At 45.8% G+C, this 18,601-nt stretch overlaps 1 protein-coding gene across 1 annotated transcript in view; it reads left to right on the forward strand.

Annotated features, from left to right (window-relative positions):
* The window catches only part of LOC147740928 (uncharacterized), a 272,292-nt gene that overhangs the window by 202,842 nt on the left and 50,849 nt on the right, over positions 1 to 18,601 (forward strand). The window contains exon 9 of the mRNA XM_086936071.1: positions 16,014 to 16,045. Within this exon, the coding sequence (XP_086792197.1) occupies positions 16,014 to 16,045 (32 nt within the window). The remainder of the gene's footprint in view (positions 1 to 16,013; positions 16,046 to 18,601) is intronic.

The raw sequence follows: 18,601 nt of genomic DNA on the forward strand, positions 1-18,601 counted from the left end.
GGATGTCTAATATGAGTCTGGCTGAGGCGTTTTGGATTCGTTGGAGTTTCTTCTGGAGTTTAGCGGTGGTGCCTGCGTAGAGGGTGTTTCCGTAGTCCAGTCGGCTCGTGACCAGAGCGTGGGTGACTGTTTTCCTTGTTTCGGAGGGGATCCAGCGAAATGTTTTTCTGAGCATGCGAAGAATGTTGAAGCAGGAAGAGGATACGGCGCTGACTTGTCTGTTCATTGAGAGTGAAGAATCCAGGATGATGCCAAGGTTCCGTGCGTGGTCTGTCGGGATGGGTGCTTTTCCAAGGGCTTCCGGCCACCAAGAGTCGTCCCATGCAGAGGGGGATGTACCTAAGATGAGGACTTCTGTTTTGTCTGAGTTCAGTTTCAGACGGCTTTGTTTCATCCATTCCGCAACTTCTTTCATTCCTTCGTGTAGGTTAGTTTTGGCGGTGCTGGGGTCATTGGTGAGAGAAAGGATCAGTTGAGTGTCGTCCGCGTAAGAGATGATGTTGAGGTTGTGTTGGCGTGCGATGGCCGCGAGGGGGCTCATGTATACGTTGAAGAGGGTGGGACTGAGTGAGGATCCTTGGGGTACGCCGCAAATGACTTCAGAGGCCTCGGACTTGAATGGAGGAAGGCGGACTCTCTGGGTTCTTCCGGTGAGGAACGAGGTGATCCATTCAAGTGCTTTTCCTTGAATTCCGATGTTATTGAGGCGTTGTAGAAGGGTGCTGTGGCAGACTGTATCGAATTCTGCAGAGAGGTCGAGGAGGATGAGGGCGACTGTGTCTCCATTGTCCAGTAGAGTTCGAATGTCGTCTGTTGCTGCGATGAGGGCGGTCTCAGTGCTGTGTTTTGCCCGGAAGCCAGATTGTGAGGGGTCGAGGGATTTGTTGGCTTCGAGGAAGGCGGCGAGCTGGTTGTTGACGGCTTTCTCGATGACTTTGGCCGGGAATGGAAGAAGCGAGATGGGGCGGTAATTTTTGAGTTCGGTGGGGTCCGCTGTTGGTTTTTTCAGAAGGGCGGTGAGTTCAGCGTGTTTCCAGTCTTCAGGGAAGGTAGCGGAGTTGAAGGAGCAGTTGATGACGTCTCGGAGGTGCGGTGCTATGACGGAGTCTGCTTTGTTGAAGATGTGGTGAGGGCATGGGTCTGTGGGGGATCCTGAGTGGATGGAGTTCATCATGCGGATGGTGTCCTCAGTGGAGATTGGGTTCCAAGCGTTAAGGGTGTTCACGGGGGGAAGAGGGTCAGCAGATGGTAGGGTGGGTTGGTTTCCGGGTTGGTTGTCAAAGCTGTTGTGGATGTCTGCAATCTTGTTGTGGAAAAAAGAGGCTAGGGAGTCGCAGAGGGTTTGAGAGGGGGTGATGTCGTTGGAGTTGGCCGAGGGATTGGAAAATTCCTTGACGATGTTGAAAAGTTCCTTGCTGTTGTGGGCGTTGTTGTCAAGTCGATCCTTGAATGCTGTTTTCTTGGCTTTTCGGATCAGTTGGTGGTGAGTGCGGGTGGCGCTTTTGAAGGCGTCCTTGGTGCTGGTGGTTGGGTCTTTTTTCCAGGCCTTTTCGAGGGAGCGGCAGAGTTTCTTGGACTTCTTGAGATCATCGTTGAACCATGAGGCCTTCTTGCTGCCAGGTTTGCTTTGACGTTTTTTCAGTGGAGCTAAGGTGTCGGCGGTGTTGGATAACCATAGGGTGAGGTTGGCGGTGGCTTCGTTGGCGTTAGAAGAGAGGGCTGGGGAGTTTCGAAGGAGCGATGCGGAGATTTGGTCCGTGGTGATTTTGTTCCAGTTTCTTTGCAGGGTAGGTTGAGAGTGGTTGATGGGTTTCGGCTTGTTGTAGGTGAAGTGAACGCAGCTGTGGTCGGTCCATAGGAGATCCGTAGTGTGGCTGAAGGAGACATGATTGCTGGATGTGAAGATGGGGTCGAGTGTGTGACCTGCGATGTGGGTGGGGGAAGTGACTAGTTGTTTGAGTCCTAGGTTGGCGAGGTTGTCCAAGAGGGTGGTGGTGTTGCGGTCGTTGATCTTTTCAAGGTGAAAGTTGAGGTCTCCCAGAAGGATGTAGTCTTTGGAAGGGAGCGCGTGTGGAGTGACGAAGTCCGCGATGTCTTCACTGAATTTTGCGCGGGGTCCTGGTGGTCTGTAGAGGAGGGTGCCTCTGAGTGTGGTCTTGGGGTCGATGTGGATCTGGAAGTGAAGGTGTTCGGAGTTGGCGAGGTTGGCGTCAGAGCTGGTTGAGATGCGGATTGATTTCTTATGGACGATAGCGATTCCTCCTCCTGTGTGGCTGGTACGGTCTTTGCGGGTGATTTTGTAGTCTTCAGGGATGGCAATGGTGATGTCTGGTGCGGAGGAGTCATTCATCCATGTTTCCGTAAGGAAGGCGACGTCTGGAGAGAAGGTGTCTAGTAGGTTCCATAGGTCAATGGCGTGCCTGTGCACCGATCGAGTGTTGAGAAGGATGCATTGTAGGTGGTTGGGATCGGGACTCTGAGGTGTGGTCGTGGCGGAGATGTTGTCGGTGCCGCTGAATCTGCAGGAGTAGCAGGAGAGAGGTCCATGGGTGTGTCCAGGAGCGGCTTGGACGCAGGTGGGGGCGCGACCGGGGTCAAGGGCTAGGTGGGTGGCAGCATCATAGGTAATGCGGGGGGGCTGGGGAGCGCGAGGGGCAGGGGGTCTGGCGCTGGGCGCGGTCCAGGCGCGGACGGGCGTAGACGGGCTTACCTTTGGCGCACCTTCGGCGCGGATTGGGCGCGGTCGCTGCGCGTGGACGCTGTGCGCGGGAACTACTGTCATATATGGCTAGTGGAGGGGGAGGGGCGAGGGCGGCTCAGCTGGGAGGCGTGGCGGGCTCAAGGGACGGAGCACAACAACAACAAGCTCAAAATGGAGGGGAGGGCAGAGCAGGGCGCCGGGGGATCTTACAAACAATGCGCAGGTCGGGTTAAAATGAGCGAGAATGAAAAACGGAATGCACACGCTTTTAAAATGGCAAACTAGTCACAGTGCAGCTTTGAGATAATCACGATATGAAAAACTAAATGCACGCGCTCTTAAATCGCCAGAATTGGACACAGTGCAGCATGAGAAATAATCAAGTAATGAGAACTGAATGCACACGCTCTAAGGACGCAAAGCTTATTAGCAGAGCAGTTTAGAAATAACGATACCAAGTTGTACAGGGAGCGCGGGCAGGGGAGCGATCACTCGAGCCAGAAGCGAGGAGTGAATCACAGCGCTGCGTGGTCAGAAGATGCGCTTTAACGCTAGTGGGAGGGCGGCTCAGCTGGGAGGCGTGGCGGGCTCAAGGGACGGAGCACAACAACAACAAGCTCAAAATGGAGGGGAGGGCAGAGCAGGGCGCCGGGGGATCTTACAAACAATGCGCAGGTCGGGTTAAAATGAGCGAGAATGAAAAACGGAATGCACACGCTTTTAAAATGGCAAACTAGTCACAGTGCAGCTTTGAGATAATCACGATATGAAAAACTAAATGCACGCGCTCTCAAATCGCCAGAATTGGACACAGTGCAGCATGAGAAATAATCAAGTAATGAGAACTGAATGCACACGCTCTAAGGACGCAAAGCTTATTAGCAGAGCAGTTTAGAAATAACGATACCAAGTTGTACAGGGAGCGCAGGCAGGGGAGTGATCACTCGAGCCAGAAGCGAGGTCATATAACTGTGGAACGCAGCTGGCACTTACGGCAGCTAATTAAACATTATCAGCTGGTTTTGAGGCATTTTTGTTGGCCCCGGCCAGGCTAAAATCTCAATCAATCAATAAATCAATCAGCAAATTTGTAAAGCGCGCTACTCACCCGCTAGGGTCTCAGGCGCTGGGGGTGAGGGGGGAGTTGCTACTGCTCGAACAGCCAGGTCTTGAGTTGTTTCCTGAAGGAGAGATGGTCCTGGGTCTGCCGTAGGTGGGTGGGAAGGGAGTTCCATGTCTTGGCCGCCAGGTAGGAGAAGGATCTTCCTCCGGTGCTGGTTCTGTGAATTTGTGGGACGGTGGCGAGGGTAAGGCTGGTGGACCGGAGCAGGCGGGTGGGTGTGTAGAATGTCAAGCGGCTGTTGAGGTATTTGGGGCCCATGTCGTGGAGAGCCTTGTGTGCATGGGTGAGGAGTCTGAACGTGATCCTCTTGCTGACGGGGAGCCAGTGCAGGTCTCTCAGATGGGCAGAGATGTGGCTGTGACGATGGATGTCCAGGATGAGTCGTGCAGAGGCGTTCTGTATCCGTTGGAGTTGCTGTGGTGCCAGCGTAGAGGGTGTTCCCGTAGTCCAATTGGCTGGTGACGAAGGCCTGGGTGACCGTCTTCCTGGTTTCGGTGGGGATCTACCGGAAGATCTTTTGGAGCATGCGCAGGGTGTTGAAACAGGATGACGGGACGGCGTTGACTTGCTTGGTCATCATGAGGGAGGAGTCCAGGATGAAGCCCAGGTTGCGTGCGTGGTCCGTTGTCTTGGAGGAGGTGCCCAGGGCAGGGGGCCACCAGGAGTCATACCAGGCGGAGGGGGATGGTCCCAGGATGAGGACATCCGTCTTGTCTGAGTTCAGTTTCAGACGGCTGAGCTTCATCCATTCGGCGACGTCTTTCATTCCGTCCTGGAGGCTGGCTCTGGTGGTGGTGGGGTCGTTAGTGAGGGAGAGGATCATCTGGGTGTCGTCAGCATAGGAGACGATGTTTAGGTTGTGTTGGCGTGCAATGGCTGCGAGGGGGCTCATGTAGAAGTTGAAGAGGGTGGGTCTGAGCGAGGAACCTTGCGGAACGTTGCAGACGACTCCAGTGGCCCCGGATTGGAACGGGGGGAGGCGGACTCTCTGGGTTCTTCCGGCGAGGAACGAGATGATCCACTCCAGGGCCGTTCCTTGGATTCCGGTGTTGCTGAGGCCCTGTATTATGGTGCGGTGGCATACGGTATCGAAGGCTGTTGAGAGTTCCAGGAGGATGAGGGCAGCTGTTTCCCCGTTGTCGAGCAGGGACCTGATGTCATCGGTGGCTGCGATGAGGGTGGTCTCGGTGCTGTGGTTTGCTCGGAAACCGGACTATGAGGGGTCGAGGGATACATTTGTCTCAAGGAAGGTGGAGAGTTGTTTGTTGACAGTCTTCTCAATGACTTTGGTAGGAAAAGGGAGGAGCGAGATGGGGCAGAAGTTCTTGAGGTCCGTGGGGTCCGCGGTGGGTTTCTTCAGGAGGGCGCTGAGCTTGACATATTTCCAGCTCTCCGGGAAGGTGGTGGATGCGAAGGAGCTGTTAATGATGTCCCAGAGTTGGGGTGCGATGATGGAGTCGGCTTTGTTAAAGATGTGGTGTGGACAAGGGTCGGTTGGGGAGCCGAGTGGATGTGGTTCATCGTGCGGGTGGTGTCTTCGGTGCTGACCGGGGTCCAGGTGCAGAGGGGGTGGTGGGGGGCGCTGGTTCGGTGGTTGGGTGCGTGGTATGTGCACCAAAGCTTTTGTGTATGTCGGCGATCTTGCGGTGAAAGAACGAGGCGAATGAGTCACAGAGGTCTTGCAAGGGCGTGATGTCGTTGTTGCAGGTGTTGGGGTTGGAGAGCTCTTTAACGATGCAGAAGAGTTCCTTGCTGTTTTGGGTGTTGTTGTCCAGTCGTTCTTTAAATGTTGTCCTTTTGGTGGTGCGGATCAGCTAGTGGTGTTTGAGGATGACGTTCTTGAGGGCTGTCATGTTGTCTGTTGGCTGGTCGTGGCGCCAGGCTTTCTCAAGGGTGCGGCAGGTCTTCTTGGAGTTTTTGAGGTCATTGGTAAACCACAAGGTTTTCTTGCTTCTGGATCTGCTGGGAGGGGTCTTCAATGGTGCGAGTTTATCGACGCAGTTGGTGAGCCACTGAGTGAGACTGCGGGCTGCTTCGTTGTGGTCCCTTGTGTTGGTGGGAGGGTGCTGGCTGAGGGAGGTGGTGAGTTGGTCGGTGGTGATCTTGGTCCAGCTTCTGCGTGGAACCTGTTGCGGGTGGTGGTGGTTCGTGGTTCTCCTGAAGTTGAAGTGGACGCAGCTGTGATCTGTCCAGTGGAGTCCGGTGGAGTGGCTGAAGGAGATGTGCTTGCTGGAGTAGAAGATGGGGAATAGTTTGTGGCCGGCGTAGTGGGTGGGGGTGTCCACCAGTTGCTTGAGTCCGAGGTTGGCCAGGTTGTCCAGCAGGGTGGTGGTGTTGCTGTCATTGTTGTTCTCCAGGTGGAAGTTGAGGTCCCCTAGTAGGATGTAGTCTGAGGAGGTGAGGGCGTGCGGGCTGATGAAGTCTGCGATGGCTTCGCTGAATTAATTAATTGTGTGCGTGGTCCCGGTGGTCTGTAGATGAGAGTGCTGAAAAGACGTACCCTATGCACACACTCAGTTATGTTCTACACATTGGTTAATGTAAAAGTTTCTTCAAAGGTTGGACAATTATGCAGAGAGACAGCAGTAGTAAACAGTAACATCACGTAGACAATAATCTCAAATGATTAAGATAACTAGATAGAATCTTAATGTCCTTGTTTAATTATCAAGGCTTGACAACAACCAGCTGACACGTGTTTCATCGCATCATGCGAATCTTCAGGGCTCTAGGTGGCTGTGTTTAAGCCAATCGGTCGCTCTTCCGGTGATAATTCTGACCCGGAAGGGCCCAAGACCGGCAATTGCTCCAATATCCAATGGTTAAATATAGACTTAAAGCGAAATGCACTTGTAAAGTCACCCGGGAGATGTTGTGTGAAAGGAGAAGATGGGCAGGTAACTTTCGTATCCAGTAGGTTCGTCGTGTATTGCCCGAGCAATAGAGGTTGCTCTATGCTCCCGTGATATAAGATTGTGTTTCGAAGTATTTGAAAAACGCGTAACTCCCGGGTCGCCGTGTTCCTGGTGTGGACCACACCAGGAACACGGCGACCCGGGAGTGTGTGCATAGGGTACGTCTTTTCAGTATTCACAGGACTTGTTCAGCTTGCTGACATCTCCATTGGGTGGTTATATGGTTTTCCACTCACCCAGTTGCACCACATACTTTCATAGTCAGTGCTTACATACAGGCTGTGCGCCCATCTAGATTGACAATTAAAAACAATTCTTATTGTAGATGAGAGTGCCTCTGAGGGTGGTCTTGGGGTCGGTGTGTACCTGGAAGTGAAGGTGCTCGGCGGCGGTGAGAGTGTGGTCGGAGTTGGTTGTGATTCGGATGGTATTTTTGTGGACGATGGCGATGCCTCCTATGGTCTGGTTGACCCGGTCCTTCCGGGTGATCTTGTAGCCATCCGGGATGGCTATGGCAATGTCGGGGGTTGAGGAGGCGTTCATCCAGGTTTCCGTGAGGAAGGCGACGTCCGGCGCTGTTGTGTCGAGGAGGTTCCAGAGTTCGACGGCGTGCCTGTGGACAGAGCGGGTGTTGAGCAGGATGCACTTGAGGTGGTTGTTGCTGGTGCCTGGCCTGGCGGGTGCGTTGCAGGTTCGGAGGCCGGTGAATTTGCAGGCTTGGCATGTGAAGGGTCCGTGGGTGCATTTCGGGTTAGTTTGGTAGCAGGCGGGCTTTCGGCCGGCGTTGAGTGCGTGGAGGGTGGATGCATCGTAAGTCCGTCGTGTCGGTTGGCAATGTCGGGGGCCAGGGGCCCTGGCACTGGGCTCGGTCCAGGCGCGGACGGGCTTGCCTTTGGCGCACCAGCGGCGCGCCCGCTGCGCGTGTCCGCTGCCACCGTGCGGCCTCCATATGAGGCGAAGTGGGAGGGAGGAGCAGCTGGGAGGCGGGAGCGGGGCGGGCAATGGGCAGGGGGTACAAAAGAAAAGGGGCGGTGCCACGAGGGAGCAGCGGCGGGAAGCACGGAGCGGGGGGGCACACCCAGAGGGCAGGGATACCAACAGCAAGTACAAAAATTACACACAAAAAAACAAGAGAGAAGCACAATTCACAAGCGGGCAACAGAGAAATGGAATTTACAAATTAAATGCACAATTCACAGGTGGGCAACAGCAGAAAAAAAACGGAGAAGGTAGCAGCAGGGGGACACCGAGGCCAGGAGCGAACCTGCGGTGCCGGGGGAAGAGACTCGTCACAATGGAGGAGCCTTGCAGCGTGGGGGGTGGCCTGGGGTCATATCTATGGCGAAAGGGTTGGTAAAGTTTTTCACATCCAAAACACAGGCAAGAGACTATCTGGCTCAGGCTCAAGCAGAGAAAATAAATGTATAATCAGTTGGTAAAATGTATTCGGGATGAAATATTGAAGACAGGGGGGATTGTTAGATAGTCACTATTTGGGGGAACGGTTATGGCTATTAAGCATGGGCGAATTTTGCGAATTAGCGATCCGCGAATTTGCGGATTTTCAAATTCGCGATCCGCAAAATTCGCGAATTTGTGCGAATTTGCAGATTTTTGTTTTTTTGCGTGTTTGCTGGTTTTTTGCTTGTTCGCGGGGTTTTTTGCGTCTTCACGAGCCGCTTGCATACTGAAGTTACCCATGCAGTTGTTTATGGGAGAGGGAGAGAGAGATAGATAGATAGATAGACAGATAGAAAGAGAGAGAAAGAGAGGGAAAGAGAGAGGGAGAGAGAGAACGAGAGAAAGAAAGAGAGGCCAGATCTCTGAAGGGCCAGATTCCTGAGTTGCCCCTACAGAACATACAGCTTTTTATTTTTAGCAAAATGCATATGAAAATTGTGCTGTAAAGGTCTCTTTTAGTTTAACCCCTCCTGAGAACTCAAAATGGGTGTATTTGCCATCCTCTCCCTTCTTCCTGTTTTTTATATCTGTAAGTGCTTCCTGATGAGGTTTAATTCCTTGGACAGGTGCCTCGTTGCCTACTTGTAACTATTCTCTGACCCTGAGCAGGGTCAGAGAATAGTTGCAAGTAGGCAACGAGGCGCCAGGAAGCAATTAGCAGCAGGTGTCCAAGTTGAAGTTAATTTGTTTGTAACCCTTTTGTAAAAGGTTACAAAGAAATTAGGTTCAACCTTTGCACCTGCTGCTGTAACCCTTGCTTGGCTGAAAATTCGTCCCTGCTGATTCGCAGATTTTACAGCGATTTCGAGAGATTCTCGGATCGCGAAATCGCGGAAAATCCGCAAATTCGCCCGCCAAACGGATTTTACGCCCACCCTTAATGGCTATCTCTGCTATTCTTTTTTTTTTCTCCACCGGGGGTATCTTCTAGGGGGAAATAAATGAATTGGGAACATTGGGGAGGAGCTTTCATTTATAGCAATGGCAGTGTTTAGACTTTGCGTAGTGTCAGCCTGGCTAGCTCCCTCTCCGCCAACTTTCTATCAGTGGAAAGGTTGCTTCTTACATATATTTAATCTTGAAAAAACACTATATAATCATAGAGGCAGGAAAAGTAGGATCAAAGGTAAAAGAATCTCTGGGCCATTATCAATATGAATGGACCAACTTGCTCTGACAGAATGAATACCTAGTTTTAAGTTTAATTTGGATTCTTTAAATAATACTGACAAGCTTGTTTGAATTTTGAGTATACAGCAGTATGTACTATCATATTCTATTTATTTATTAGCATTCCGCTGTTATTTTGATAGTATCCTGCTCTCTTTTTATTTTTTGAAAATAAAGAGAAATTAAGCAGGTGTTTATAAGAAATGTTTGAATCGATAATGATTGACGAAGAAGAAATAAGGAATTTCAAAATTGCAATGATTTTTCTGTTATTGTTTTTTTATAATGTTATCTTTTAGCTGGTCTAAGTCCACCACGAGGCCACGCGGAAGTTAATAAATAGAGTTACTAGAAGGCACGGAGACTCAGAACTTCATAGACTTATGGAGGGCACAATATAGTCAAGAGGGGGGCCTATTCCTTATTCTCACCACCTCATAGAACTTTCTCCAGGATAGATTATATATAGATTATATGTTCGTTTACCAAGGAAAGGTTGTGCATATTGGGATAGTTTGGTATTTAGGCCTGAAAACCTGACCACGCATCCACAGCAACATCCACACGCAGCACACAAACACTTACATAAGGAGAGACACAGACACACACGCACTCACAGGTACAAAACAGCCTGACTTCCACATCCACTGATTTGCATGCAGACACAATGCAATGCATCAAACACAACCATAACAGGCACTATACCAGCGATCAAAGACATATCACATACCTCACTTCTCTCTGCCATCACACCCCCTACCCTAGCCGCTCCTCGTACCCAATCAGCCCAGAAACTCCACCTCATCGCTCTGGATCTATTGCCATCCCAAACTCAACAACCCCCTCCCAAACTAAAAAGAAACCCCTTGTGTCCCTGCCATACTCTTCAACATCCACCACCAAAACTTCTAGCCACCCCCCTACTGAGATTTCCAATTCCCAACCCCTCATAAACCCAGAAGGCAGAAAGGACCCCACTCCCTATTATCTTCACCACCTTTCAGGGGTACAAAGAAATACCCGAAATGGTGAAGCCCAGCCTCTACCCTCCTACATCTTGCCCTCCCACTGGCCCGGCTGACCCCCCCACACCCCAATATTGAGTTCAGCCCTCCAAAGGACCAACCCTGCCCCCCTTAGGTATTTTATTTTGGTGCCTGGCATGCACACAAGAGTTTTCCTCAGCATCATTACTGAAGGCAATTTTGAATGGGCCACTCTTCGCTAGCATACAACATAGACATTTGCCTTTGTTTTCATACTTGAACTCTGGAGACTGCATAAAGCACTTTTTTGTTTGTTTTCGGTATTCCTTTGTCAAAACAAATCTCTTGTTGTTAACTTTAATTCATGTGTAATTTGATATGCGCGAGTACCGTTCTTTTAGTATGACATAGCATATTGTTCCTAGAGTAGGCAAGTCTATTGGGATGGTGTGTTAATTTGTGAACCTACATTTGCTGTTTGTCAATGACTGCATGAGGTTTGTGTAGGAGTGTGGGGTGAAGGCCCAAAACTTCCATTGGACATTGTATGCATTCATAGTTTAGTTAGCTTGCTAAGTCCATTGTGCAAGTGTATCAACAGACCACTCTCAATGAGATATATGCTGCATATGCATTTAATGTGTACAAAATTAATCTTCTTGTCAATACACCTTGACGTTGTGACTCTCCATATATGATAGTTACTTTAGCCACACAAGTAGATAGAGCAATGTGTAAACTGCAACATGTGACTTAATAGATATGGGCCAAGTGCTGTTAAGGGCATTTTGTTTGTCCCTTTGAGAGCCAATGGAATGAAAGCCATCTGCAACACAAGATTCCTGGTTTAGCCAATTTTAGACATTACCAATTTAGCTGAGTAATTGTTTAAAAATTGATTGGGACCCGAGGATTTATTTATTTTAGCAAGGTGTTGGGGGCACAGCATTGATAATTTTGAAGCCCACTGTTGTAAGGGCAGGTGTGTCACTTAATGGCGGCAACGGTCCTGGTTTTGCCTGTCATTGGTTAGGTACAGAAGTGGTATGACATGTTCAATGGCTCCATAACTGTTCTGGAACTGTGGAAGCATGTTGTGGTGACTTTCGGCCTCATGAGCATCCTCTTTCACCATCTCTGATGTTGCAGTGCATCATAATATTCTGGTTTAAACTACCGCTTTCAACGCGAGATCAGGCGGGCAGACCGACTGCAAAACGCCTGTGGAGGCTTACCGACTGGCATTGTAATAAGTCCCTAAGTTTTTTTCTGAAAATCTTCTCTCCAGGTTTCACCCAAGGGTGCTGGATGGTGACACTCCCTTCTCGGACACCGCCTGCAGCCTTGCCCTATTGAATCTTCTCAGAACATTTTTCTTATAATTTCTACTATGTCTGATGGTAAGAGCTGACTGGGCCCAATCCACTCATTGTATTTGACCCATGCTCCATCACAGTCAGCCATATTTTTTTTTACATTGACCAGGTCTTGCGCAACTAGATGATTCCGCTTGGCGCTTTCATATTTTAGGCACTAGTATTTACTAAAAACGTTATTTGTGTCTAGTGATTGGATTTCTATTGCTTTGATGTAAAATAAATGATTATAATGTACCCTATTTTTCTAAATTGTTTTGAGATTTTTCTTCTTTTCCCTCTCACTTTCTTATTGTTTGCATGTTGAATGAATACTTAACATATTGCCTCTGAGTTAAGCCTGACTATTTTTTTGTACCAAGCTATGAAGGGATAAGCACTGTATTTTTAGTGACTTTTTGTAGCTCACCATCTAAGGAATTGTGGTTGTAGTTTTACCATGGCTCACACCCCAGTCAACCACCAACCCAATTTCTCAAACAGTCATTTACAAGTCAGTCTTGACCCTGCTCCAACAGGAACAACCCTGTCCAAACTGCAAAACCAGGTCCTCTTTTAACTGGAGCAGAAGCAATCCAAGACCGATTTTGCATTGATTGGTGCTCTTCAGTCCAGTGTAGCTTGGTTCCAGTGACAGAGCACAAGGATCACACATATTTTTTTATGTCCCGGAATTATGTAACAAGAATTGAACTAAGTTGTCATTTGCTTCTTACTGTCTGGATATTTGCAAATAATTTGCTTCTATTCCATTACTAACTAATTTTTGGGTCCCCCTATTCACTCCCTTAATGTTGATTCAACACCATGCCTGTGTTCACAGAAAGGACACACTACTTTGGACTTCTTGTTACACTATATCACTTACCCACCGTGTTTCACCCTTAGCGCAGTAACATAACGTTTACTTATTCGTCTCAGACGGGATCAAATAAGGTGAGCAGTTGATTTTAAATTTAAGTTTTAAGTTTTCGACTTCCTCGTCTATTTTTTTTTTCTGACACCAAACCTAGAAAGAGCAGTGGCAGCATAGTTTCCAACATTTAAAAAAAAATTCTCGGGACACTTTGCAGCACATTTTCTGTAACAATATTGTTCTTTTCTTTCTTTATGTTCTTTCTCTTTCTTTCTTATACTCTACGATACTTTACTCTCCTTTATTGTATGGTTTTGATATCCAACCTATGTTTTAATCAGAAAATTCTGTACCAAGTAATTGTATTGTTTTAACACCACTAGGAATGTATGCGCCTTTACGGCCTTACCTTCAGTGGAGCATAAATATGCATTTTAGTCCATCTTACAAATAATGCACTCAATGCCATTGACAGTTCCTGTATGACATCAGTTCCTGTATGACATCAGTTCCTGTATGACATCAGTTCCTCTATGACATACCTTCTTTGACAACCTACATGGCTTATGTAAGATGTTTTAATCTACACCTACTTGCGTTATCATATATGCAATTTCATGTTTTCTTTGTTGTTTTTCCTTTTCGAAAAACCCAATAAAAACTATTTGAAATAAAAAATAAATATTACCCGGGACAGTCTCAAGCTTGCCGGGCATGTCCCTGCAAAAATGGGTGCAGTTTGCAACTATACCAAGGGTCATACAGAGGCCTCTAATTTACTGTATGCCCTTGCTCCTACCAGCTCTCTAAGCATGCTCCTTTGGTATGAACAGGGCGATAACATGGCGAATTAATATGTACAGAAATAGTACACTGAAAGTGTGGGTACGTCACAGTACATATTTCTGCTTAAAGATCTGAGATAGAAGACTTGTAAATGTAAAACTATTTTTTTTTAATAACTGTAATGTATAAATAAGTTAAATGAACCAATGAATTGTCTAATAAATATTTAAACGGGATTGCTTGAATTAGAGTATCACTAGATTTCACCTGCTTACTTTCACTGTACCCAAAATGCTTTGCACAGAAGACCGGGGGAATATTACTAAGGGGGGCGATAGGCATATATCGCCGATTTAGCGGCCGTTTTCGGTCGCTAAGCAGCGATAATTCTATTGCCCTATTAGCAAGCTGTCGCTAACTGATGTTAGCGAAAGCTTTTAGGCGATAGCGAGGGGTTTGGGACCCGCTTTGCATGTCAGCGATGTTTAACGCTAATGACATGCTAAGTGGGCGTACCCAAATAGTTAACGACTGAAAGCAGTCGCTAACGTCACTATCGCCTATTAGCAAAGCAGGCGTAGAGTTGGAAATATTTGCGCTAAACGCAAATATCTCCAAATACTAACACCTGCCCAGACCAGTTCTTAACCATGTTATCCAATGGGAGGTGGATAACATGGCTAAGAGCATTTTGTCGCTAATGCGTGAATATCACTGTATTCTCAGCGCTATTCACGCATTTCACCGCTATCGCTGGATATTTTAGCACAATGGAGAAAAACGGGGCATATTACCAACAAGTAGCGTTATTTATCGCTAAATAGGCTTAGCGACTAATTTTTTATCGCTGCCTATTGCTGGATATGTTAGCGTAGAGAAAATGCTAGCAGCAACGTTTTTCTCCATTGGGCTAAAATATCCAGCGATAGCGGCGAAATGCGTGAATATCGCTGAGAATACAGCGATATTCATGCATTATCGACAAAATGCTCTTAGCCATGTTATCCAGCTCCCATTGGATACCATAGCTAAGAACTGGTCTGGGCAGGTGTTAGTATTTGGAAATATTTTTGCTTAGCACGAATATTTCCAACGCTATGCCTGCCTTGCTAATAGGCGATAGCAACGTTAGCGACTGCTTTCAGCTGCTAACTGGTTGGGTACGCCCACTTTGCATGTCATTAGCAATAAACATCGCTGACATGCAAAGTGGGCTCCAAAATGCTCGCTATCGCCTAAAAGCTGGCGCTAACATCAGTTAGCAACAGCTTGCTAATAGGGCGATAGAATTATCGCCGCTTAGTGGTCGAAAACGGCCACTAAATCGGCGATAATTGCCTATCGCCCCCCTTGGTAATATGCGCCAACGTTGCTAATAGCATGTTTTCTCCGCTAACATATCCAGCGATAGACAGCAATAAAAAATTTGTCGCTAAGCTTATTTAGCGATAAGTATTGCTATTTATTTGTAATATGCCCCCAGATTTATAAGGATTTTTTTTTGAAGATATGGAATTGCAACAGAACAGGAAGCCTTCGGATAAATGAAGATCATGTGAACGTGAAAGCATCACTGTTTATTCTCAGCTGTGTAGGAAATTAATTCGTAGAAGTTGCACATGTTAACACAAGATATCGAATATGTGGCGATTTTCATACAGGATCACTTCATTAGGGGCCAGATGTAGGTAAATATCATTTACCGATTCTACAATACCGCATTTTACGATTCGGTATTTTAGAATCGGTAAATGATATGTAGCTAATGATTCGGTAAAGTTGACCAAATTGTTAAAATTCGGTTAATACCGATTCGGTATTCCCCATTCATTCCTTTGGGCCTTGAGGCCCATAGGAATGAATGAGAATTAATGATTCTGTAAATACTGAATCGCTAAAAGGGGGTAGACTTACAAGGGTGGCAGGGTGTCACATTGACACCCTGTTGCACCCCAGTATAGTGCATGGATGCACATGTGGCACACATACATGCCCTATGGGCATGTATGTGTGCCACATGGCACAGTTGAAAAGGCACAAACTTGCTTTTTTTAGGGTTTTTGATATTTACCACCAACTTGTTGTTGTTTGTAAATAACAAATCCTTACAGGTGAAAAACACTCATTTGAGTGCTTCCTACATTAAGGATTCAGTAATTTACCGAATTGGTATTTAAGAATTCGGTAATTTACTGATTCCTTAAATTACCGATTCGGTAAATTACCGAATCCTTAAATTAGGCCCCTACATCTAAAATGCCTAATACCGGTCGTAACGGCGGAAATAAGGTAATTTCGGCCGTTACCGACTGGTATTAGGCTTCCTACATCTGGCCCTAAATCTGTAGTGGTGAACTGGGCACTCTTTGGGATTAATAATAATTTTCCATTTCTGTTTAAAAAAAATGTGCAATTTTTCTATCCTGTTGTATGGAATAGCACACTGATGAATACTGAAGTTTTAAGAAAAATATTTTCAACTATATACAAGTACATTTGAATGAATTCAAGCAATGCAAATAAAGTAAATTGATACGAGAAAACGGAATAGAGGGGACGTTTTTAATGTCTGTACAATGGCCGAATGAAGGTTGTTCAAGAAATGGCTGATCCTTAATATTCCTTTGTTTCTATTTTAGAAGCAAAGACCAAATCGGCCCCTGCCAGAGTGGTAAGTTGAATACACATTAATAACGGTTAATCATTTGAAGGACATTACCCCTCAGTCTCAGGTCCTCCTGCTACATTTTGATAAGATTAATTCCCTTTAGAGAAAATGTAAATATTCTATATTTAATTTCCATTAATGAGCTAACTGTACCTACCAGGAAACAATTGTGTTCCAAGAGACTTTTTTAAATTCAATATTTAAACCCTATTTAAGCCCTGCACTTCTGGATATCAATATGTGTAGATCAATAGTGACTGACTGCAGAAGGCACAGATTTGCATGACACTGTAGGTGGCATTGTAAGTACTTCATTCTATGTTTTGGGGGGGGGGGATCTGCTTGATTAAAAGGTACAACATTAGGTCCTGAAGGCTTAACGCGCTTGGGATAGATAATAATTCTTTAACAGTCATCTAATATTTTTCAACTGTTCTGAGACAGGATTGTATTTTTACAGGGACATATTGTAGTAATGTGTGAATTCAGAATTGTATCTTGCCATCACACACCTATCTGTAACCTGTATTTGGAGATGAATAGTTCTGTAGCTCAGATTTTTCGTATAAGCCACAGCTGTCTACTCCTCAAGGAGGTCACAACCATGTCCTATTTTAAGATTAGAAAGCTTTAATAAATCAGATAAACCAAGTAAAACATCATTACAAAACAAATAGCAATGAAAGTAAATAAAAAGGTTACACAATATAATGGTAGAACCAAAAAATCCCAAACAAAGGAAATTTAGGAATTATATTAAGGAAAGATGCTTTTAAAAGTGTTTTTTGATGGGGAATAAGGAGGGGGGAGAAAGAAAAAGGGGAGAGAGAGATAAGGGGGAGGAGCAGAAAATAAAAAGGCAAGCAATTCACACATTATAAGTGAAACGTGGGGAACATGTCTAGAAAGGAAGTTGGTTAAAGGTAGCTATAACAGATCTTTTTTTATCAAAAGGGGAGCAGCGGTAGCAAAAGCACGATCAAGTCTATGGTTATGGCATACCAGATTCCAACAGGCACTGTACGAGATATTAGAGGTATTCTTCCAGTTCGATGTGATGACCTGCAAGGAAATAGCTATATATAGAGATCTATAAATTTACGCACATTTCATGGAACATTCCAAATAGGGGAAGAGCCACCCAGAAAAATATGAACAATATCAAATGGGTGATTCGAACACAAAATATCATTAAGCTTGAACCGTATATGAGACCAAAGGGATTTAACCAATGGACATTGAAAAAACATATGAAAAAAATCACTATCAGTACAAGAACAGGACCAACATTTCTTAGATTCGGGAGCAATAAATTTAAATAAATCAGCAGGTGTGAGGAATTGTCGATTATAAACAAAATATAAGTCTGTGTGGTACTAGCTGAGCGAGAAACAGTGTGTATTTTAGACCAAATGGAGTTCCAAATTGGAAAGGAGAATTCTTGCGATAAATCCCTTTCCCAGGTAAGCTCAAGTTTGAGTCGGTCTAGAGTGGAAAGGGAAAGCATTTTGTAAATAACAGCAGCTTTGAGAGGAATAGTGACATCTGGTGAAGGGGAATCAGATGGATCAGTAGTGATATGGAACTGCGTTGGGATATGAAAGAGGTCAGGGCATGTGTAAGTAAAGGAAATTGAGAGGAAAAGGTTTTAGATAAGTTAAAGGATGTACGAATGTCAGAAAAGTCCCTCAAAGAATCATCTTTGAGAAGAGTATCAGAAAGGATTATGCCTTTATCAATCCATTTTTTCCAAAGAGTGCTTTATTATTAATCTTTAGAGATTGATTATGCCAAATCGGGGTGAGAGAATGTAACCGCGCCTGTGAGAGAAAAGAGACAAAAATTAACAGAGCAAGTGCTTTTGAATGTTTGAAGGTGGGTGTAAGAAAACGCTTGAGGGATTGAGTTAAGCGAGTGGCTGTGAGAAAAGAGAAAGGAGAAAGTTGTTCCAGTTCTATTGTACTCCATGCAGTCACAGGAAAAGAGGAAGAATCTGCTAAGAAAGGCCATATTTGTTTTAATGTAAAAGCAGAATGAAAGCGAGACAAATTGGGGAAGTTGACTCCGCCCAACTCCTTTGGTTGTTGGAGACGAGAAAGAGAAATCCTGGATTTGCAAATATTCCATAAGAATTTGATGAGAGTGCAATTTATAAGTGTAAAAAAGTAAAGGGGAAGATAAATGGGTAGCATTGAAAGATAGAAATTAACAATGGGGAGAAGCATCATTTTAATGTTGTCAATCTTCCCCACCAAGAAAGAAATAAAGGAGACCATTGATCAATAAGTGAGAAAAGCTTTAGAAGAATATGTTTGTGGTTAATTTTAATAGTCTCTTTAATATTATTGGTGTAAAGGATACCTAAACTATTAATACTCTTAGGATTCCATTCAAAACAACAACCATGAAACATGTGAGGAAGGAAAAATTTATTGAGGGGTAATACTTCTGATTTATCTATATTCAATTTATATCCTGATCTGAGGGATATTCTTTTAATAAAAGGGAGAGAGCAGATAAGGAGGTGAGTGTGTTAGAGATATAGAGTAAGATATCGTC

The sequence above is a fragment of the Lissotriton vulgaris genome, chromosome 1_1 (genome assembly GCF_964263255.1).
Source record: "Lissotriton vulgaris chromosome 1_1, aLisVul1.2, whole genome shotgun sequence".
NCBI classification, from domain to species: Eukaryota; Metazoa; Chordata; class Amphibia; order Caudata; family Salamandridae; genus Lissotriton; species Lissotriton vulgaris.